Source organism: Lipotes vexillifer, unplaced genomic scaffold, assembly GCF_000442215.2.
Source record: "Lipotes vexillifer unplaced genomic scaffold, Lipotes_vexillifer_v1.1 scaffold153, whole genome shotgun sequence".
Taxonomy (NCBI): Eukaryota; Metazoa; Chordata; class Mammalia; order Artiodactyla; family Lipotidae; genus Lipotes; species Lipotes vexillifer.
Window position 1 is genome coordinate 4,878,865 of NW_006774670.1, and position 17,707 is coordinate 4,896,571.

Below are 17,707 nucleotides of genomic sequence, written 5' to 3' on the forward strand. Positions count from 1 at the left end.
ATCCATTTCTTCTAGGTTGTCCATTTTGCTGGCATTATAGTATTTCATAGTAGTCTCTTTTGTATTTCTGTGGTATCGAATGTACTATCTCCTCTTTCATTTCTGATTTTGAGTCCCCTATTTTTCTTTGTGATTCTAGCTAAAGGTTTGTCTATTTATCTATCTTTTGGGCAAAAAAAAAAAAAAAAAGCTATTAGTTTCATTGAACTTTTCTATTGTCTTTTTAGTCTCCATTTCATTTATTTCTGCTCTTTGAGATTTCCTTCCTTCTACTAACTTTGAGCTTAGCTTGTTCTTTTTCTAGTTCCTTAAGGTGTGAAGTTAGGCTGTTTATTTGAGATCTTTCTTGTTTCTTAATGCAGGTGTTTATTGTTATGAGCTTCCTTCTTAGAAACTCCCATAAGATTTGGTATGCTGTATAGCTGTCCCTCAGTATTCGTGGGGGATTGGTTCCAGGATCCCTAGTGGATACCAACATCCACGGATGCTCAAGTCCCTTATATATAATGGTGTAGTATTTGAATATAACCTATGCACATCTTCCCGTATACTTTAAATCATCTCTAGATTACTTATATTACCTAATGTAAATGCTATGTAAATAGCTGCCAGCATGTAGCAAATTCAAGTTTTGCTTTTTGGAACTTTCTGGTACTTTTTTTTTTTCCTGAATCTTTTGATCCATGGTTGGTTGGATCTGTGGATATGGAACCCACAGATATGGAGGGCCAACTCTATTTCCATTTTCATGTCTCAGGTATTTTTTTTTATTTCTCTTTTGATTTCTTCTTTGACCCAGCAGTTGTTGAGCAACATGTTTGAATCTCCACGTATTTGTGAATTTTCCAGTTTTCTTGTAACTGATTTGTAGTTTCATACTTTTGTGGTCAGAAAAGATGCTTGATATGACTTCAGTCTTCTAAATTTATTAAGACTTGTTTTGTGGCCTTACATATGATCTATCCTGGAGAAATGTTCCATCTGTGCTTGAGAAGAATGTGTATTCTCTTGCTTTGGGATGGAATGCTCTGTAAATGCATTAAGTCCATCTGGTCTAACATGTCATTTAAGACCAATGTTTCCTTATTGGTTTTCTGTTAAATGAAAATCTCTTCACTGATGAAAGTGGTGGGGTAATGAAGTCCCCTCCTATTATTGTATTGCTCTTTCTCCCTTTAGGTATGTTAATATTTGCTTATATTTAGGTGCTGCTAATGTAAATAATAAATATCTACAAATGTTATATCCTCTCGTGGATTGATGCCTTTATCATTATATAATGGCCTTCTTTGTCCCTTCTTACAGTCTTTGTTTTAAAGTCTATTTTGTCTAAGTACAGCTACTCCAGCTTTCTTTTGGTTTCCATTAGCATGGAATATCTTTTTCCATTCCTTCACTTTCAGTCTGTGTGTCCTTAAAGCTGAGTGAGTGTCTTGCAGGCAGCATATAGATGGATCTTGGTTTTTATCCATTCTGTCTTTTGATCAGAGAATTTATAAATCATATTTAAAGTAGTTATTGATAGATAGGGACTTGCTGCCATTTTGTTCATTGTTTTCTGGCTGTTTTGTAATTCCTTTGTTCCTTCTGTTCTTGCTCCTTTTTCTCCTTTTGTGATCTGACAATTTTCTGTAGTCATATGCTTAGATTCCTTTTTGTCTACCATAGGTTTCGCTTTGTGGATACCATGAGACTTACATAAAATACAAGTCTGTTTGAAGTTGATAACAACTTAAGTTCAAATGCATTTTTACTCTCACCATCCACATTGTTTGTGATGTCACAATTTATATCTTTTTATCTTGTGTATCCATTAACAAATTATTAGTTATTTTTACTATTTTGTCTTTTAACTTTCACACTAGGTTTAAGTACTTACCATTACAACATTAGATTATTCTGAATTTATAATATTTACCTTTACCTTTGAGATTTACAATTTCATATATTTTCGTATTATTAATGAGTGTCCTTGTGTTTCAGCTTAAAGAAGTCCCTTTAACATTTCTTGTAAGGCCAGTCTAGTGGTGATGAACCTCGTTAGCTTTTCCTTGCCTGGAAAACTTCCTCGCTCCTTCAATTTTGAAGGATGGCTTTCCCAGGTAGAATATTCTTGGTTGGCAGTTTTATTCTTTCAGCACTTTGACTATATCAGGCCACTCTCTTCTAGCCTGCAAAGTTTCTGCCAAAAGAATCTGCTGACAGTCTTATGGGGGGGGGGGGTTCCCCTGTATATAACAAGTTGTTTTCTTTTGCTGCTTTTAAGATTGTCTTCTTGTCTTTAACTTCTGGCAGTTTAATTATAACTTGTCTTGGTTTGAGCCTCTTTGGGTTGAGCTGCTGAACACTAACTTTGCACTTTCTCATTCTTCTCAGTAAGGTGGCTGTTATCATCATCCTCACTTTATAACAGAGGTTCAACAGCTTGGCCATGCAGTTCTAGTCAGTTGAAAAGCCAGGACTGACACTCAATTACAGACTGGGAATTTCTTACTTGAATGTAGGGATCCTGCTCCATATTCCAGAAATGAGCAAAAAAAATCTTCTTTATTATGCTTGGCTTTATTACTAAATGCTAGTAGTTACTTGAAACCCTTCTAAAAGCATATGGGGTTTTGTTTTTTATTTTTTTGTCCTTTCTAGGTATTATGGTCCTGAGAAGATACCATTTTTCCACAGGAGGCTGTGTTTCTACCCCTGGCAGATTTCAAGATGGTCCTTCTCGAATACACAAAAAACAAGGTCACCTCTCCAGGTCACCACTTTCAACTTCTGCAGAGTGGGAAGCAGTTGACACACAACATGCTGTTCATTCTTTACTTTGTATATTTCCTCTTCTGAGTCTTACATACTCTATGCTCTATACTGTTAATAGTAACCTACGACATAACTGTAAATATTCAGCGTTTTGATATCTTTTCTGTTTTGAAATACCTCCTTTAAAATAAACTTATTGATTAGATATTTGTAATGTTTTCCCAGATTTAAAGACAGCAAAAGAAATAAAGGAAGGTAGCTTTAAACCATACTGTGAAGTTTGGGCAGCACAGATATTAACAAACAGTGTTCAAAAGTTTGAAGTGAGAGGCTTACACAAATCAAGGCTATTTAGCAGAATCAGTCTGAGAATAAAAACATCAAAAATCAGTAAAATCAGCATTTTTAAAGAATGAAACTATAAGTTTATGTTTCTTGAGTCATTATGCTACATAGTATGGAATTCCTGTCACAAAATTAAATCATTTGACTTCCCCTGAAGATGTACATTATTCAGAATCTCCCCAAGATGGGTGGAGGGTTCCTTTCCCATGTCACACACCCACTACTATACATATCAGTATATGCTTCCTTGCCATCCAAAGCCAAAGTATCAAAGTCTGAGCAGCTGACAGAATCATGTAGCCTAACTCTGAATGTATCAGATGATATGATTTTACAGTATAGCCACCAGCATTCTGAGCATTACAGAGGTACCTACGAGCCTAGGGTAGAACCCAAAGTGCCAATAAAGTTTTACAGCATCCAGGTATCCATATGCATGCCTCCAGCTTTACGTTTTTCCTTCCCAAAGGCTGGCCAGAGGCTCTGGCCTTCCTAAGTGATACAAGTCATTATCATTAACCCCACCCGTGGTCCCTTTGTTTTGTGTTATCACTTGAGGGATGTTGTAAGGTTACGGGAATAATAAGAGCCATAGGCACTTGGGATCTGTAAGGGTAAGCACATTATATTTTGGGAGTTAGTTATGGGCCTCAGACATTCACTGATGAGCATAATTGTACCAGAACTTATTTAGGAAGATACTCCTCCTAGTACACATAACTATGTGCTCCTTATTAATAACTTCAAGAGGCCCAATAATGTTGCTGTAAATAATACACTGACAAACCTTAAAAAGTGAAGGATGAAGTAGTATTAGTAATAAAGCAGTGGTTTGTTATCGACTCTACCAAATGGCCAAGACTCAGTGGATCGCAAAGAAAGCAAGTATACAGTTTTATGCTGCAAGGATGATGTGTGGCATCCAGTGGCTCCAATAAGGATTTACTGGTTGCTCCAAATCATAATGAACAAGTAAAGGACACTATCTGTTGTTCTGGCTGCAAGGAGATTATAGTCCCTTTCCTGGGGAGCACAGAGCAAGTAGGCAGATATGACTTGCATATCAAAAAGCAATAGAAATGGAAAAATACGCATAAGAAATTTATGCTCACCCTGCTGGTGAGGTGAGGCAGTCATCAATCAAGAAAATCTTCAATCAAGAAAATCTTCACTGGGCTTCCCTGGTGGCGCAGTGGTTGAGAATCTGCCTGCTAATGCAGAGGACACGGGTTTGAGCCCTGGTCTGAGAGGATCCCATATGCCGAGGAGCAGCTGGGCCCGTAAGCCACAACTACTGAGCCTGTGCATCTGGAACGTGTGCTCCGCAACAAGAGAGGCCGTGACAGTGAGAGGCCTGCGCACTGCGATGAAGAGTGGCCGCCGCTTGCCACAACTAGAGAAAACCCTCGCACAGAAACGAAGACCCAACACAGCAAAAATAAATTTAAAAAAAAAAAACTTCACTGAAGCAGAAGTCTCAAGCAGGGCTTTTAACAAAGAGAGGGACATGGTTTAGTAGGCAAAGGCTTAAGGCAACATTTTATTCCCATAATGAACTTAATCTACATGAAAGACATTTTTCACACTAGTAAATACATTTTAAATGTCTCAAGAACTTCGTCTGGCCTCCCAAACAAGACTATCAGTTCCTTAAAGGCAGGGAAGAGAATCCTGATTTTACATTCCTTTCAGCACATACCTCGCAGAAGTAGCACATACCCTTGAGCATTTACTGACAAGATTTAAAAAATCGCTAGACACCCAAATTCCAGACTAGTTGCACAGCCTCAGGCCCCTCAACAAACACAGTTACAGGTACAATCTAAAGTTCCAGTAGGCGTTGTGGAATCTGTCAGGACAGAACTGGATCCCTCAGGGACAAAGTAAACAAAAGCCAGTGGTCATTTAGTCCCAAACCAGAGTGAGGATAAGAGTTTGACCCAGCCTAGGCCCTACTGGTTTTAAACTAATGAGTTGAAACTCTGGAAGGCTAGGAATGTCTGACAATCTTTCTGCAGCCACAATACCCTCTAATAATAACAAAGAGCCCTCCCCACGAAATTCTATTCACAGCAGAGGTGTGGTTGACACTCATAGGGGTAATGAACTTGGGAATTAGAGTTCTGACTCTTCAACTGCCAAAGTTATGTTTCACAGAACAGGTCAGTAGGAATATAGTTAGCTTTTGTATCCAATCATTTGCAAATTAATAAGGAAAATATATACCAACATAGTATCCTACTGTACAAGATGACAATCCTAAGAATTTGTACATGTATCATGTGAAACATCTTTATTTCTAATTTCTATTTTGCAAGATATTTGACAATGTACAAAGAATACCCCGTTCTAGGTGATGATTGTTTTGTATTTTATTTACAAAATTTCTCCACATAATAGTAACTAACTACCTCTTTTTTAAAAATCGGCATTGGTCCTATAATGGCCATTAGGATAAATTCTTAAGCCTACAAAAGCCGCCTTAGTACCTCTGTTCCCAGACATATTACTGTTAACTAAAAATCTGACTCCAAAGCCCACATGTAGTTTCTAATTCTGAATATACAGTCATTCTGAAGTACAATCTCATTAGATTGACAGGGGACAGTGGAGGACCCAAGCAGTCCTATCAACCTCTATAAGAGGTGTACATCAGCCTACTGTTTACACCCTTCTAGCTGTACCACCGTTTATTTGTAATGGGACCGTGAGGTTACCCCATTACACTAAAACATGGTTCCTTTGGGAAAACAAGGCATTCTCTAAGACCAGCTAAACTGGTCAGCAGGTTGAGTAAAAAGTAGCGGTCAGCAGTGAAAAATGGTTTTATTTCTTTGAACTTTTTCCTTTTCCTTTTCTGGACTCTTTTTCTGATTTTGAAGGCTTTGAAGATTTTGTCTTTTTCTGTTGGGAGGGAAAGATGCACAAAATAGTTAGTAGCTGTGTTTACGAGTAAATAAGTTCATCTCTACAATAAATCAAATCTTTACCTGCAACTTAATAAAGAAGAAAGGTTGCACACACCTAGATCTTGAACTACAGCTACCCTCGATGAGCTTACTAATAACAACTGGCTAGCTGTAGCTTTGAACTACTGAAAAGCTTATTTAGACTCTAGAACTAGGATATGTTCCCCAGAACACCGATATATTTAGGAAAGACAAAATAAGCAAGATATAATTTACACACATGGTAATGTTTTCATGAAGAACTTCCTTTTCTTTCAGATTAGAGATCTAAACACATTCAGTTTGAGTAGGGGAGGGAGTAGACTTCTTATGTCTACACAAGACTAGAGAGCCACGCTGGAGAAGGCCACTATTCCCACCCCTGCACATACAAAACAGAGTCGAGGAGCAAGAATGATAAACGCACACACACTAAGGACAGAAGAGGATACAAACTAGATTCCTTTGTCTCAGCCAATGGTAAACAGGGGGCTGATACCATAAATAATTTTAATCTTTCCTAGCAAAAGATGAGGATGTTTTGCTCTGGGAAACTTCTGTGGGCAGTTCAACAGCTATAGCAAAAAGTAAATAACAGAAAGGAGAAATGGTTTCATTAAAAATGCTTTTCTTGATTATGCTATGAAAATGTGTCTGTGGGTAAAGCACAAACCAATGGCAAATAAAAAAAAAATAGTCCTTTTTCCAACAGAGCATATGACCATCAATATGATGGCCTGTTTTTTTGCTGTCTGGCTCTTCCACTGTTATAAGAAGTTGACTGTTTATAAAAATGAAATCTACACCTTCTTCACCCTCGGAACTGTGATGAACAAAACAAAAAGTATTTTCAGCTTCCTCTGTTACTTGCTAAACAGGCTCTGAATAATTTCAAAAGGCAAGTTATACACAAGATAAGCTATTTTGAGGGAGTATCATAGCTTCTCCTATTTGCAGATGAAAATACTACCTTGAACATAGCATCAGTTTCCAAAGTGTCCTGGTCTTTCTCATCAGATTGAGAGTCATCTTCATTTAATTCTTCATTGTATTCAGAATCCAGCGCTGGGCCTGTGCTGTGTCTGTGTGTCTTTACTGCCTGAAGTGAATACGGAATAAGGTGGACTTCCTTATTGTAAGCTCTTGTGAAGGCTGCTTTCACCTACACAAAAGGAATAGAGGGAGGTTTTTAAAACTCTAACTGCCAAACAACCCCTTTAAACTCTGTAGGCCTAGAGGCTCTGAGAGACACTAGGAGCCCCTTGAAATTGTAAAATATGTATGCATGCACATGTAAGTATATCTATATGCATTTTCCTATGGAGAAGTTCCATATTTTTCATGACATTCTTAATAGAGCCATGACTCAAAAAATAAGAATCAGTATTTGGGAACATTAGGCAGATTTTTAAAAGTCACTTTAAGTCATCAATTTTTTTCTATTCAGTGTTCTCTGCAGTTCTACAAAGTGACAAGCAAAGTTAGTCAGTGAACCAATCAATCAAAAAAGGCTTACAATAAAGTACAAGTTGTCCTTTAATTACCACAAAATATCTAAATTACCTTTATCACAAAAATAGGCTATTTCAAAATACTAGGTAACTTGAAAAGCCTTAACCTCAAGCTTCTAAACCTAACTGTAGAATTAGTCCACAAATTCCAACAATGGATGTGTCTTGTGAGAATTTACCTATAGTCATACCCGTAGTCAGGTCAAAATTCTAAAGAAGACAAGCCACAGAGAACATGTATTCTAGAACAGCACCAAGTAAATAAGCACAAGGGTGACATATTAGATATCACAAACTCATGTCACTTCAGTTTTTTCATGTTCACTATATAAAGTAGGGGATAGATCATTACATAATAGATTGTCCAACTGTAATAAATACACTAAAACACAGATTAGGCAGACTAAGAAAAAGTCTAAAATGCTCAGCCAGTTAACACTTCTTTTCATAATGCATTACCACCACCTCACTTTTACTTCCCCAGGCTCATCTGCCTATCCTTGTAAGGAATACATCTACATTTGCTCCTCAGATTTCACACCTTGCTTTTCCATGCAGGATAAGGCAAAGATAAAACTATAAATTATAAAAGTCAAATCCCAAAGTCTACTCTTAATATTGTACTCAAATAGTATCTTTGGAAAGCACAGACCATAAGCAAAAAGCATTTAAGAAAAGAAATTAAACTTTTAAAAGCATCTAAAACATCTCTAAAGTACTCCTAGTACATGGTAATTACAAAATGATGGAGAACCAGTGGGGTACACAATTTACCTTGGGATCCAGCTTGGAGAAGGGACTAGGTCTGTCTCCCCAGCTGCTAATTTCCATGATATTCTCAAAGTCTTCTTTCATCAAATAATACGTGTCCATAAGAGCAACAACATCCTGTACTCCTTCTATCCCTTGTGAGGTCAAGGGCTGTACAAGTGCATCCCTTATATGTGACAGATAATCCACATTTACGGTCCTTTTGCTGGAGTAAGTTCTTAAACCAAAACAAAAGATACACTGTAATCAATGGCAAACTACCACCAACTCATAGTTTGCTGGAGTTTAATCCACTTTTAATAATGTTAATGTATCTACACAACGTATCTACACAAATATAGTGGAAGCACACCCCAGGGCAAAGAGGCACACCCCAGGGCAAAGTGATACATCACCTTGAAAAAGTGGTGGGCAGGGAATAGGAAAGGAGCTGAAAGGCAGGCCTTCAGCTTGAGCAATGAGAAGAGCAGGGGAGAAGAGCCCTTTCAATCTTCGAGAGGCCACCTGTATCTCTTGGCTCATGGTCGCTTTGTCCATGTTCAAAGCCAGCAGTGGGAGTGCAACATCTGCAACATCTTCACATCTCTCTGACTGATGCTGCTGCCTACCTCCACTACTACTTTTTTTTTTTTTTTTTTTTTTTTTAAAAAACACTTATGATTACATTGGGCCCACCAGATAATCCAGGGTAATCTTCCCATCTCAAGATGGGAATAAATTTGTGTTGTTTTAAGCCAGCAAGTTTTGGTAATTTGCTATAACAACAGAAAACTAACATGGGGTGGCAAAAAAAAGACCCACACCATAAACTACGAAGAGGGATCATAGTAGGAAGAAGAATTCTACAGGAACAGAAGAAAGGAACATCTCAGTTCACTTTTAAACAAAAGTTAAGGTTATACTAATATTAATATTCTTTCCAGGGACTAGAAAGGAAAATAAGATTGCTTAAGTAGTTCTTCATGGTTAAAAATGAATCCCTAAAGTTCACTTAATATTTGTATGCAAGCACATTTCTAAGTTTCTAAACTGTAAAAAATTTAACCAAATAAGAATTTTTGAACGTCCTTACACTTCTCCAAGGACATTGGTTTTCAATCATCTGAGTATCCACCTTCTGTAATACACTAAACTGTATCCCCCTGTCCCAAATGACTAGGTCAGTTTACTATTAGGATAGGAGGCAAAAACTAGTTCATTTATTTAAATAGTTCCCTTTTTCCTATTAATTTATTTGGAGGCCAATATATTATGTATGCCTACTAGTAATAGGCATAGTCACAATAACAATAAATAATAGCACTACCTCAGATTTATATAGCTTTAAAACTTATCTTAACATTATGGCACATCTACCATCTGGCTTTATTTTCCAAAGTATCCTTTTAAGTAATAAAACGAGTGTCATACTAATTACAGATAATAAAACTCAGGGCCGTGAACTTATCCATGTTCACTTATCTAGTTAGTAATGAAATCAAAACTGAAACACAAACCTTTGTGACTCATGCTATCCTTATTAAAGGCTAGATATACTACCCTGATAAAATGCCACACATAGAGTAATACCCCGCTTACCTGAGACTCATATGCAATGCTAGGTCCTGAACAATACGATCGTGTTTGCCCATAGACGAGTGCTTCCCCAACCAACTTGGGAAGGTAGGAAACTGGGTCATGTACCCCCTCATTAACTCTCCAGGAAGAACACTGGCATAAATGGCCTGAAAAAATTAATTGCAGTCCACAAGTTAAATTCAGTACTGAGTTAAGTTGCTTCTTTAGCAGCTGCTGGCTTCCAAGCAGTCTCCAGAAAATGCAGTAACATTGCTCCCGGTACCTAATTCCAAGATAGGCCCCTTCCCTCTCTCCCTCATCTGTTGGTATGGGAAACTTCAACTTGAGAAAACAATTAATTGCAGTAAATGCCTTGGTCCAAAACATATTATGGCCCTCACAGATCATCTAGCCAACCCAGACTCCTCAGCCAACTGATCTCAACATACACCAGTTACCTCACAATGCCAGTGTTATAGAAAAAACTATTTAAGAGGAATATGATTGTCTTCAACATAAGATATCAATAAACCAGGTGGATCAAAGCATGGAAAATCTAATAATTAGAGAATTAAGTAAACTGACACTTGAGAAAAGTTTTTTTTAAAGGTATCCTTGGATATCTTCTATATTGAGGGTTTTTACCTTTTTTTATATATATAAATTTATTTATTTTTGGCTGTGTTAGGTCTTCATTGTGAGCTTCCTCTAGTTGCGGTAAGTGTGGGCTACTCTGCGGTGCACGGGCTTCTCATTGCAGTGGCTTCTCTTGTTGTGGAGCATGAGCTCTAGGTGTGCAGGCTTCAGTAGTTGTGGCATGCAGGCTCAGTAGTTGTGGCTCATGGGCTCTAGAGCACAGGCTCAGTAGTTGTGGTGAACAGGCTTAGGTGCTCCGTGGCATGTGGTATCTTCCCGGACCAGGGCTCGAACCCGTGTCCCCTGCACTGGCAGGCGGATTCTTAACCACTGTGTCACTAAGGAAGTCCCAGGGTTTTTACTTTTTTAAAGGTTGGAATTATACATAGATCTTGTGTCCTGCTTTGTTCTAATAATATTCTCTCATAAGTATTTTTTATATTAGATCATCTTTACAAGTAATTTTAAAGGCTGCATAATGTTCCATCAAGAGTATTTACCATAATTAATCAGACTCCTATTGCTGAACATGGAGATTTTCTCCCATTTCTTGCTATCAAAATTAATGCTTTAGGGCAGCGGTCCCCAACCCCCGAGCCACACACTGGTATCAGTAGGAACCGGGCTGCACAGCAGGAGGTGAGCGGCGGGCAAGCGAGCAAAGCTTCATCTGTATTTACAGCCGCTCCCCATCGCTCGCATTACTGCCTGAGCTCCTGCTCCTGTCAGATCAGTGGTGGCATTAGATTCTCATAGGAGCGTGAACCCTACTGTGAACTGTGCACGAGAGGGATCTAGGTTACGTGCTCCTTATGAGAATCTAATGCCTGATGATCTGAGGTGGAGCTGAGGTGGTCCCATCACCCCCAGATGTGACAGTCTAGTTGCAGGAAAACAAGCTCAGGGCTCCCACTGATTCTGCATTATGGTGAGTTGTATAATTATTCCATTATATATTACAATGTAACAATAATAAAGTGCACAATAAATGTAATGTGCTTGAATCATCCCAAAACCATCCCCCCCCAACATCCGTGGAAAAACTGTCTTCCATGAAACTGGTCCCTGGTGCCAAAAAGGTTGGGGAACCCTGCTTTAGGAAGTATTTTTGCACATTAAGCTCTTCCTGTGTTTAACATTATTTCTTCAGGATAAATTCTCATAGGTACAAAAAAAAATGAACACTTTTAAAAGATAAGAGAAAGGAATCTTGAAAAGAAGAGTAGACCTCCAGAAGTCCCTTGCTTGTTAGGTCAGTATTACATAAATATGCAAAACTCAAGAATAAATAACCAGTCTTAATTATGAAAGTTTGCAAAACTCTGTTTTGAGTAAAAGATACCAACCTAAATAAAGTACCCAATACAAAGCTGCCTCTGTAGCAAGGAAGAATAAAGAAAATCAGAATTCATACATCAGAAAAATGGCTGCGAACCTGCCCTGGTTGCATTTCTTTAGGGATGAGCTACTTAGTAACAATCTGGGAGAGCCAAGAATGACAAAAAAGAAATGAATTCTTAAGGTAAAAGAGAGCAAATGAAACTTTTGACTTACATCTTAGTTATGACCAAAATCTGACATTCCTAGTTCCATATGTCCATTTACATTAAAAACATTGAAAAATAAGAGTAGATTAAGAAATAGATAATAGTGACCACAAGGTACTTTATAACAGATTATATTTTTTGCCATTAAGAGACGTAATGTTTATCTGGTATTTCAAATAATTACAGGAGCTAAAAGCTATTTTGTTCTAACTAAAGCAGGGTCTGCGCTTTAAGGAAAGCCCTATGCTTACCTGTGTGGGCAGAAGACTCCAGTTTTGCTTACTCCGGATCTGACGGTCCACTAGGTCACCATCAGATATGCTGTCTGCTGCTCTGCTTAAAAGCATCAAGTGCTTTTTCATGTCACCCCTGCAGGAATAAACCAGTCCGAATTACACCACTGCCCACAGCCCACACCCCTCCCTCTCAGGTATCTGGCCTTCGTAGGGCTTGGAGGGGTACTAATTCTACCCCTCTGAACACTCACCCTGCGGCTACAGGCTTCACATGTATGTAGTTCTCCTGGACAAAGAGGGGTGCTATTGAATAATCATGAAAAAAGAGATCTAATTTGTCCACAAGTGACATATGAGCAGTCTCCTCTCCAGTTACAAACACTTTCCGGGCAACATCAAATGGGCCCTAAAAAGAGAGAGGGACATACCTAGTAGAATGACCAATATCCAAAACACTGACAACACCAAATGCTAGCTAAGATGTGGGGAAACAGAAACTCTCCTTCACTGCTGGTCGGAGTGCAAGATGGTACAGTCACTTTGGAAGACAGATCGGTAGTTTCTTACAAAACTAAATATATTCTTAACATACCATCCAACAACTCCGCTCCTTGGTATTTACCCAAGTGAACTGAAAACATATCCACATAAAAAGAAATGACTTACAAAGCCATGAAAAGATATGGAAACCTTAAACGTATATTACTAAGTGAAAGAAGCCAATCTGAAAAGACGACATACTATACAACTCCAACTATATGACATTCTGAAAAAGGTGAAACTATGGAGACAGTAAAAAGATTAGTGGTTACCAGGGGCTGGGGGAAGGGAGGGATGAACAGGCAAAGCAAAGAGGATTTTTAGGGCAGTGAAAGTATTCTGTATGATACTACAATGGTGGATAAAGGCCACTACATATTTGTCAAGACCCATAGAATGTACACCACCAAGAGCAAACCCCAATGTTAAACTATGGACTGGGTGATAATGGTGTGTCAGTGTAGGTCATCAATTGTCACAAATGTGCCGCTCCGGTGGTGGGTGTTGACAGTGGAGGACATCATACAGGGGGACATGCAGGCAATCTCGATTTCGTTGTGAACCTAAAATGGCTCTGAAAATGTTTACTGATTTTTTAAAAAGAGGAAGGGAGGGGAAAAATACTGTTTAATCATTGCTCTAACTGTAATAATAAATTCTGACTGGTGACTAGGTGGAACAACCCAGAGATAATTGATACAGACCTCTAGTTTCAGAGAGGTCATTTAAACTATAAGCCAACTGAAACAAGATTATTCTGAACAGTCCCCAAACCATTCAAAACATGAAATCCATATATAAGGGACTCTAGAAAGGCCATTTCATAACTACTGAGGCATAAAACTTCACTTTCTCAAAATTTACAATTACATTGACAGTCCTTAAGGAAAAATTCATTTGAATTAGAAACACTTTTAGCAGCTGTCTATATCTCTTACTATAAATATCCATAGGTTCCACAGGTGTCTCAAGGAACTATAATAACTATTTCAATTAAATTAATACTAACAGGAAAAGAAGTGCTTTGGTACTTAAGAAGTGGAAATTTATTTTACCAATTTGATATCCTTTTTGGCTCTATGAGAATCAGCCTTAGCCTGGTCATAGGTTAGTGCTTTACTTCGTGCACACCACATACTCAGATTGTGTAAAACCTGAAAGAATCACAAGTAAGACACTGTTAAGAGAGGAAAATACTGCCACTCCCTATCCCCAAAACACTGAAGGCATCCATTCAAAATAATCATCAATGTTATATATCTCATTTACCTGTCTGATATCTTGATTGGCTCCCAAAATTATTTCATTCATAGCTGGAGGGGGGATCTTCAAACCCTCTTTAAATGCAATAGACATCATAGCACCCTGAAATTGACAAAGGGGAATGAATCTTCACTGATTTTTTTTAATTCATATAATCAGATTTAAAAAAACATTTATCAGGTACTTTTAAAAACTGACCCAGAGAACACTGAAAAAATAAAATGACACATTCCCAAAGAATATTATAAGTTTCAGTCTCCAAGCTTTGAAGATTGGAGATCTTATGGGGCATTTTTCTACAAAGGTCTCATCTGAAAAGATTTCCGCTTTATGATGAGGTTCTGCCGACACTTCCAATCTTCTAGGAGCTTGTAAAACTGTGGAACTGAAGAGCCATTGTGGATCTTGGATATTACCTTTCCCAAGCCTCATATATCCCAGAAATCATATTTTCACTCACAGAAAGATAGACAAGATGAAAAGGCAGAGGGCTATACACCAGATGAAGGAACAAGATAAAACCCCAGGAAAACAAATAAATGAAGTGGACATAGGCAACCTTCCAGAAAAAGAATTCAGAATAATGATAGTGAAGATGATTGAGGACCCTGGGAAAAGAAGAGAGGCAAAGATCGAGAAGATGCAAGAAATGTTTAGCAAAGATCTAGAAGAATTAAAGAACAAACAAACAGAGATGGACAATACAGTAACTGAAATGAAAACTACACTAGAGGGCTTCCCTGGTGGCACAGTGGTTGAGAGTCCGCCTGCTGACGCAGGGGACGCGGGTTCGTGCTCCGGTCTGGGAAGATCCCACATGCCGCGGAGCGGCTGGGCCCGTGAGCCATGGCCGCTGAGCCTGCACGTCTGGAGCCTGTGCTCTGCAACAGGAGAGGCCACAACAGTGAGAGGCCCACGTAGCGCAAAAAAACCAAAAACCTAGACTAGAAGGAATCAATAGCAGAATAACTGAGGCAGAAGAACAGATAAGTGACCTGGAAGACACAATGGTGGAATTCACAGCTGTGGAACAGAATAAAGACAAAAGGATGAAAAGAAATGAAGACAGCCTAAGAGACTACTGGGACAACATTAAATGCAACAACATTCGCATTATATGGGTCCCAGAAGGAGAAGAGAGAGAGAAAGGACCAGAGAAAATATTTGAAGAGATTATAGTCGAAAACTTCCCTAACGTGGAAAAGGAAATAGCCACCCAAGTCCAGGAAGCGCAGTGAATACCATACGGGATAAACCCAAGGAGAAACATGCCAAGACACATATTAATCAAACTGGCAAAAATTAAAGACAAAGAAAAATTATTGAAAGCAGCAAGGGAAAAAACGACAAAAAACATACAAGGGAACTCCCATAAGGTTAACAGCTGATTTCTCAGCAGAAACTCTACAAGCCAGAAGGGAGTGGCATGATATACTTAAAGTGATGAAAGGGAAGGACCTACAACCAAGATTACTCTACCCAGCAAGGATCTCATTCAGATTCGATAGAGAAATCAAAAGCTTTACAGACAAGCAAAAGCTAAGAGAATTCAGCACCACCAAACCAGCTCTACAACAAATGCTAAAGGAACTTCTCTAAGTGGGAAACACTAGAGAAGAAAAGGACCTACAAAAACAAACCCAAAACAATTAAGAAAATGGTAATAGGAACATACATATTGATAATTACCTTAAACGTGAATGGATTAAAATGCTCCAACCAAAAGACACATGCTCGCTGAATGGATACAAAAACAAGACCCATATACATGCTGTCTACAAGAGACCCACTTCAGACCTAGGGGCACATTCAGACTGAAAGTGAGGGGATGGAAAAAGATAGTCCATGCAAATGAAAATCAAAAGAAAACTGGAGTAGCAATACTCATATCAGATAACATAGACTGTAAAATAAAGAACATGACAAGAAACAAATAAGGACACTACATAATGATCAAGGGATCAATCCAAGAAGAAGATATAACAATTATAACTATATATGCAACCAACAAAGGAGCACGTCAGTACATAAGGCAACTGCTAAGAGCTATAAAAGAGGAAATCGACAGTAACACAATAATACTGGGGGACTTTAACACCTCACTTACACCAACAGACAGATCATCCAAAATGAAAATAAATAAGGAAACAGAAGCTTTAAATGACACAATAGACCAGATAGATTTAATTGATATTTACAGGAAATTCCATCCAAAAATAGCAGATTACACTTTCTTCTCAACTGCGCATGGAACATTCTCCAGGGTAGATCATATCTTGGGTCACAAATCAAGCCTCAGTAAATTTAAGAAAATTGAAATCATATCAAGCATCTTTTCTGACCACAACGCTATGAGATTAATAACCAAGAGATCACTGAAGAAAACAAAGAGAAAATCAAAAAATACCTACAGACAAATGACAATGAAAACACAACAATCCAAAACCTATGGGACGCAGCAAAAGCAGTTCTAAGAGGGAAGTTTATAACTATACAAGCCTACCTCAAGAAACAAGAAAAATCTCAAATAAACAATCTAACCTTACACCTAAAGGAACTAGAGAAAGAAGAACAAACAAAACCCAAAGTTAGCAGAAGGAAAGAAATCATAAAGATCAGAGCAGAAATAAATGAAACAGAAACAAGGAAAACAATAGCAAAGATCAATAAAACTAAAAGCTGGTTCTTTGAGAAGATAAACAAAATTGATAAACCATTAGCCAGACTCATCAAGAAAAAGAGGGAGAGGACTCAAATCAATAAAATTAGAAATGGACGAGGGGAAGATGGCGGAAGAGTAAGACGCGGAGATCACCTTCCTCCCCACCAATACACCAGAAATACACCTACACATGGAACAACTCCTACAGAACACCTACTGAACGCTGGCAAAAGACCCCAGACCTCCCAAAAGGCAAGAAACTCCCCATGTACCTGGGTAGGACAAAAGAAAAAAGAATAAACAGAGACAAAAGAATAGGGACAGGACCTGCACCAGTGGGAGGGAGCTGTGAAGGAGGAAAGGTTTCCACACACTAGGAAGCCCCTTTGCGGGTGGAGACTGCGGGTGGCGGAGGGGGTAAGCTTCGGAGCCGCGGAGGAGAGCGCAGCAACAGGGGTGCGGAGGGCAAAGCGGAGAGATTCCCGCACAGAGGACTGGTGCCGACCGGCGCTCACCAGCCCGAGAGGCTTGTGTGCTCGCCCGCCGGGGAAGGCGGGGCTGGGAGCTGAGGCTTGGGCTTCGGTCGGATCGCAGGGAGAGGACTGGGGCTGGCGGCGTGAACACAGCCTGCAGGGGGTTTGTGCACCACGGCTAGCCGGGAGGGAGTCCAGGGAAAAGTCTGGACCTGCCGAAGAGGCAAGAGACTTTTTCTTCCCTCTTTGTTTCCTGGTGCGCGAGGAGAGGGGATTAAGAGCGCTGCTTAAAGGAGCTCCAGAGACGGGCACAAGCCACGGCTAACAGCACGGACCCGAGACGGGCATGAGATGCTAAGGCTGCTGCTGCCGCCAACAAGAAGCCTCTGTGCGAGCACAGGTCACTCTCCACATCTCCCTTCCGGGGAGCCTGTGCAGCCCGCCACTGCCAGGGTCCTGGG

General features: G+C 39.2%; 2 protein-coding genes across 3 annotated transcripts in view; one reads left to right on the forward strand and one right to left on the reverse strand.

Moving 5' to 3' along the window:
• The window catches only part of WDR19 (WD repeat domain 19), an 88,439-nt gene extending 85,477 nt beyond the window's left edge, over positions 1-2,962 (forward strand). The window contains exon 37 of one of the 2 annotated variants that reach the window (XM_007449415.1): positions 2,644-2,962. The gene's annotated coding sequence lies outside the window, so the exon portion shown is untranslated. The remainder of the gene's footprint in view (positions 1-2,643) is intronic. The other variant, XM_007449416.1, reaches the window with a different exon arrangement.
• Positions 2,963-5,928: 2,966 nt separating this feature from the next.
• RFC1 (replication factor C subunit 1) overlaps positions 5,929-17,707 on the reverse strand; it is an 84,218-nt gene continuing 72,439 nt past the window's right edge. The window contains exons 19-26 of the mRNA XM_007449429.1: positions 14,118-14,213; positions 13,904-14,002; positions 12,560-12,714; positions 12,324-12,441; positions 9,911-10,056; positions 8,336-8,549; positions 7,021-7,212; positions 5,929-6,006 (exon numbers count right to left, since the gene is read on the reverse strand). Coding sequence (XP_007449491.1) covers positions 5,929-6,006; positions 7,021-7,212; positions 8,336-8,549; positions 9,911-10,056; positions 12,324-12,441; positions 12,560-12,714; positions 13,904-14,002; positions 14,118-14,213 — 1,098 coding nt within the window. The remainder of the gene's footprint in view (positions 6,007-7,020; positions 7,213-8,335; positions 8,550-9,910; positions 10,057-12,323; positions 12,442-12,559; positions 12,715-13,903; positions 14,003-14,117; positions 14,214-17,707) is intronic.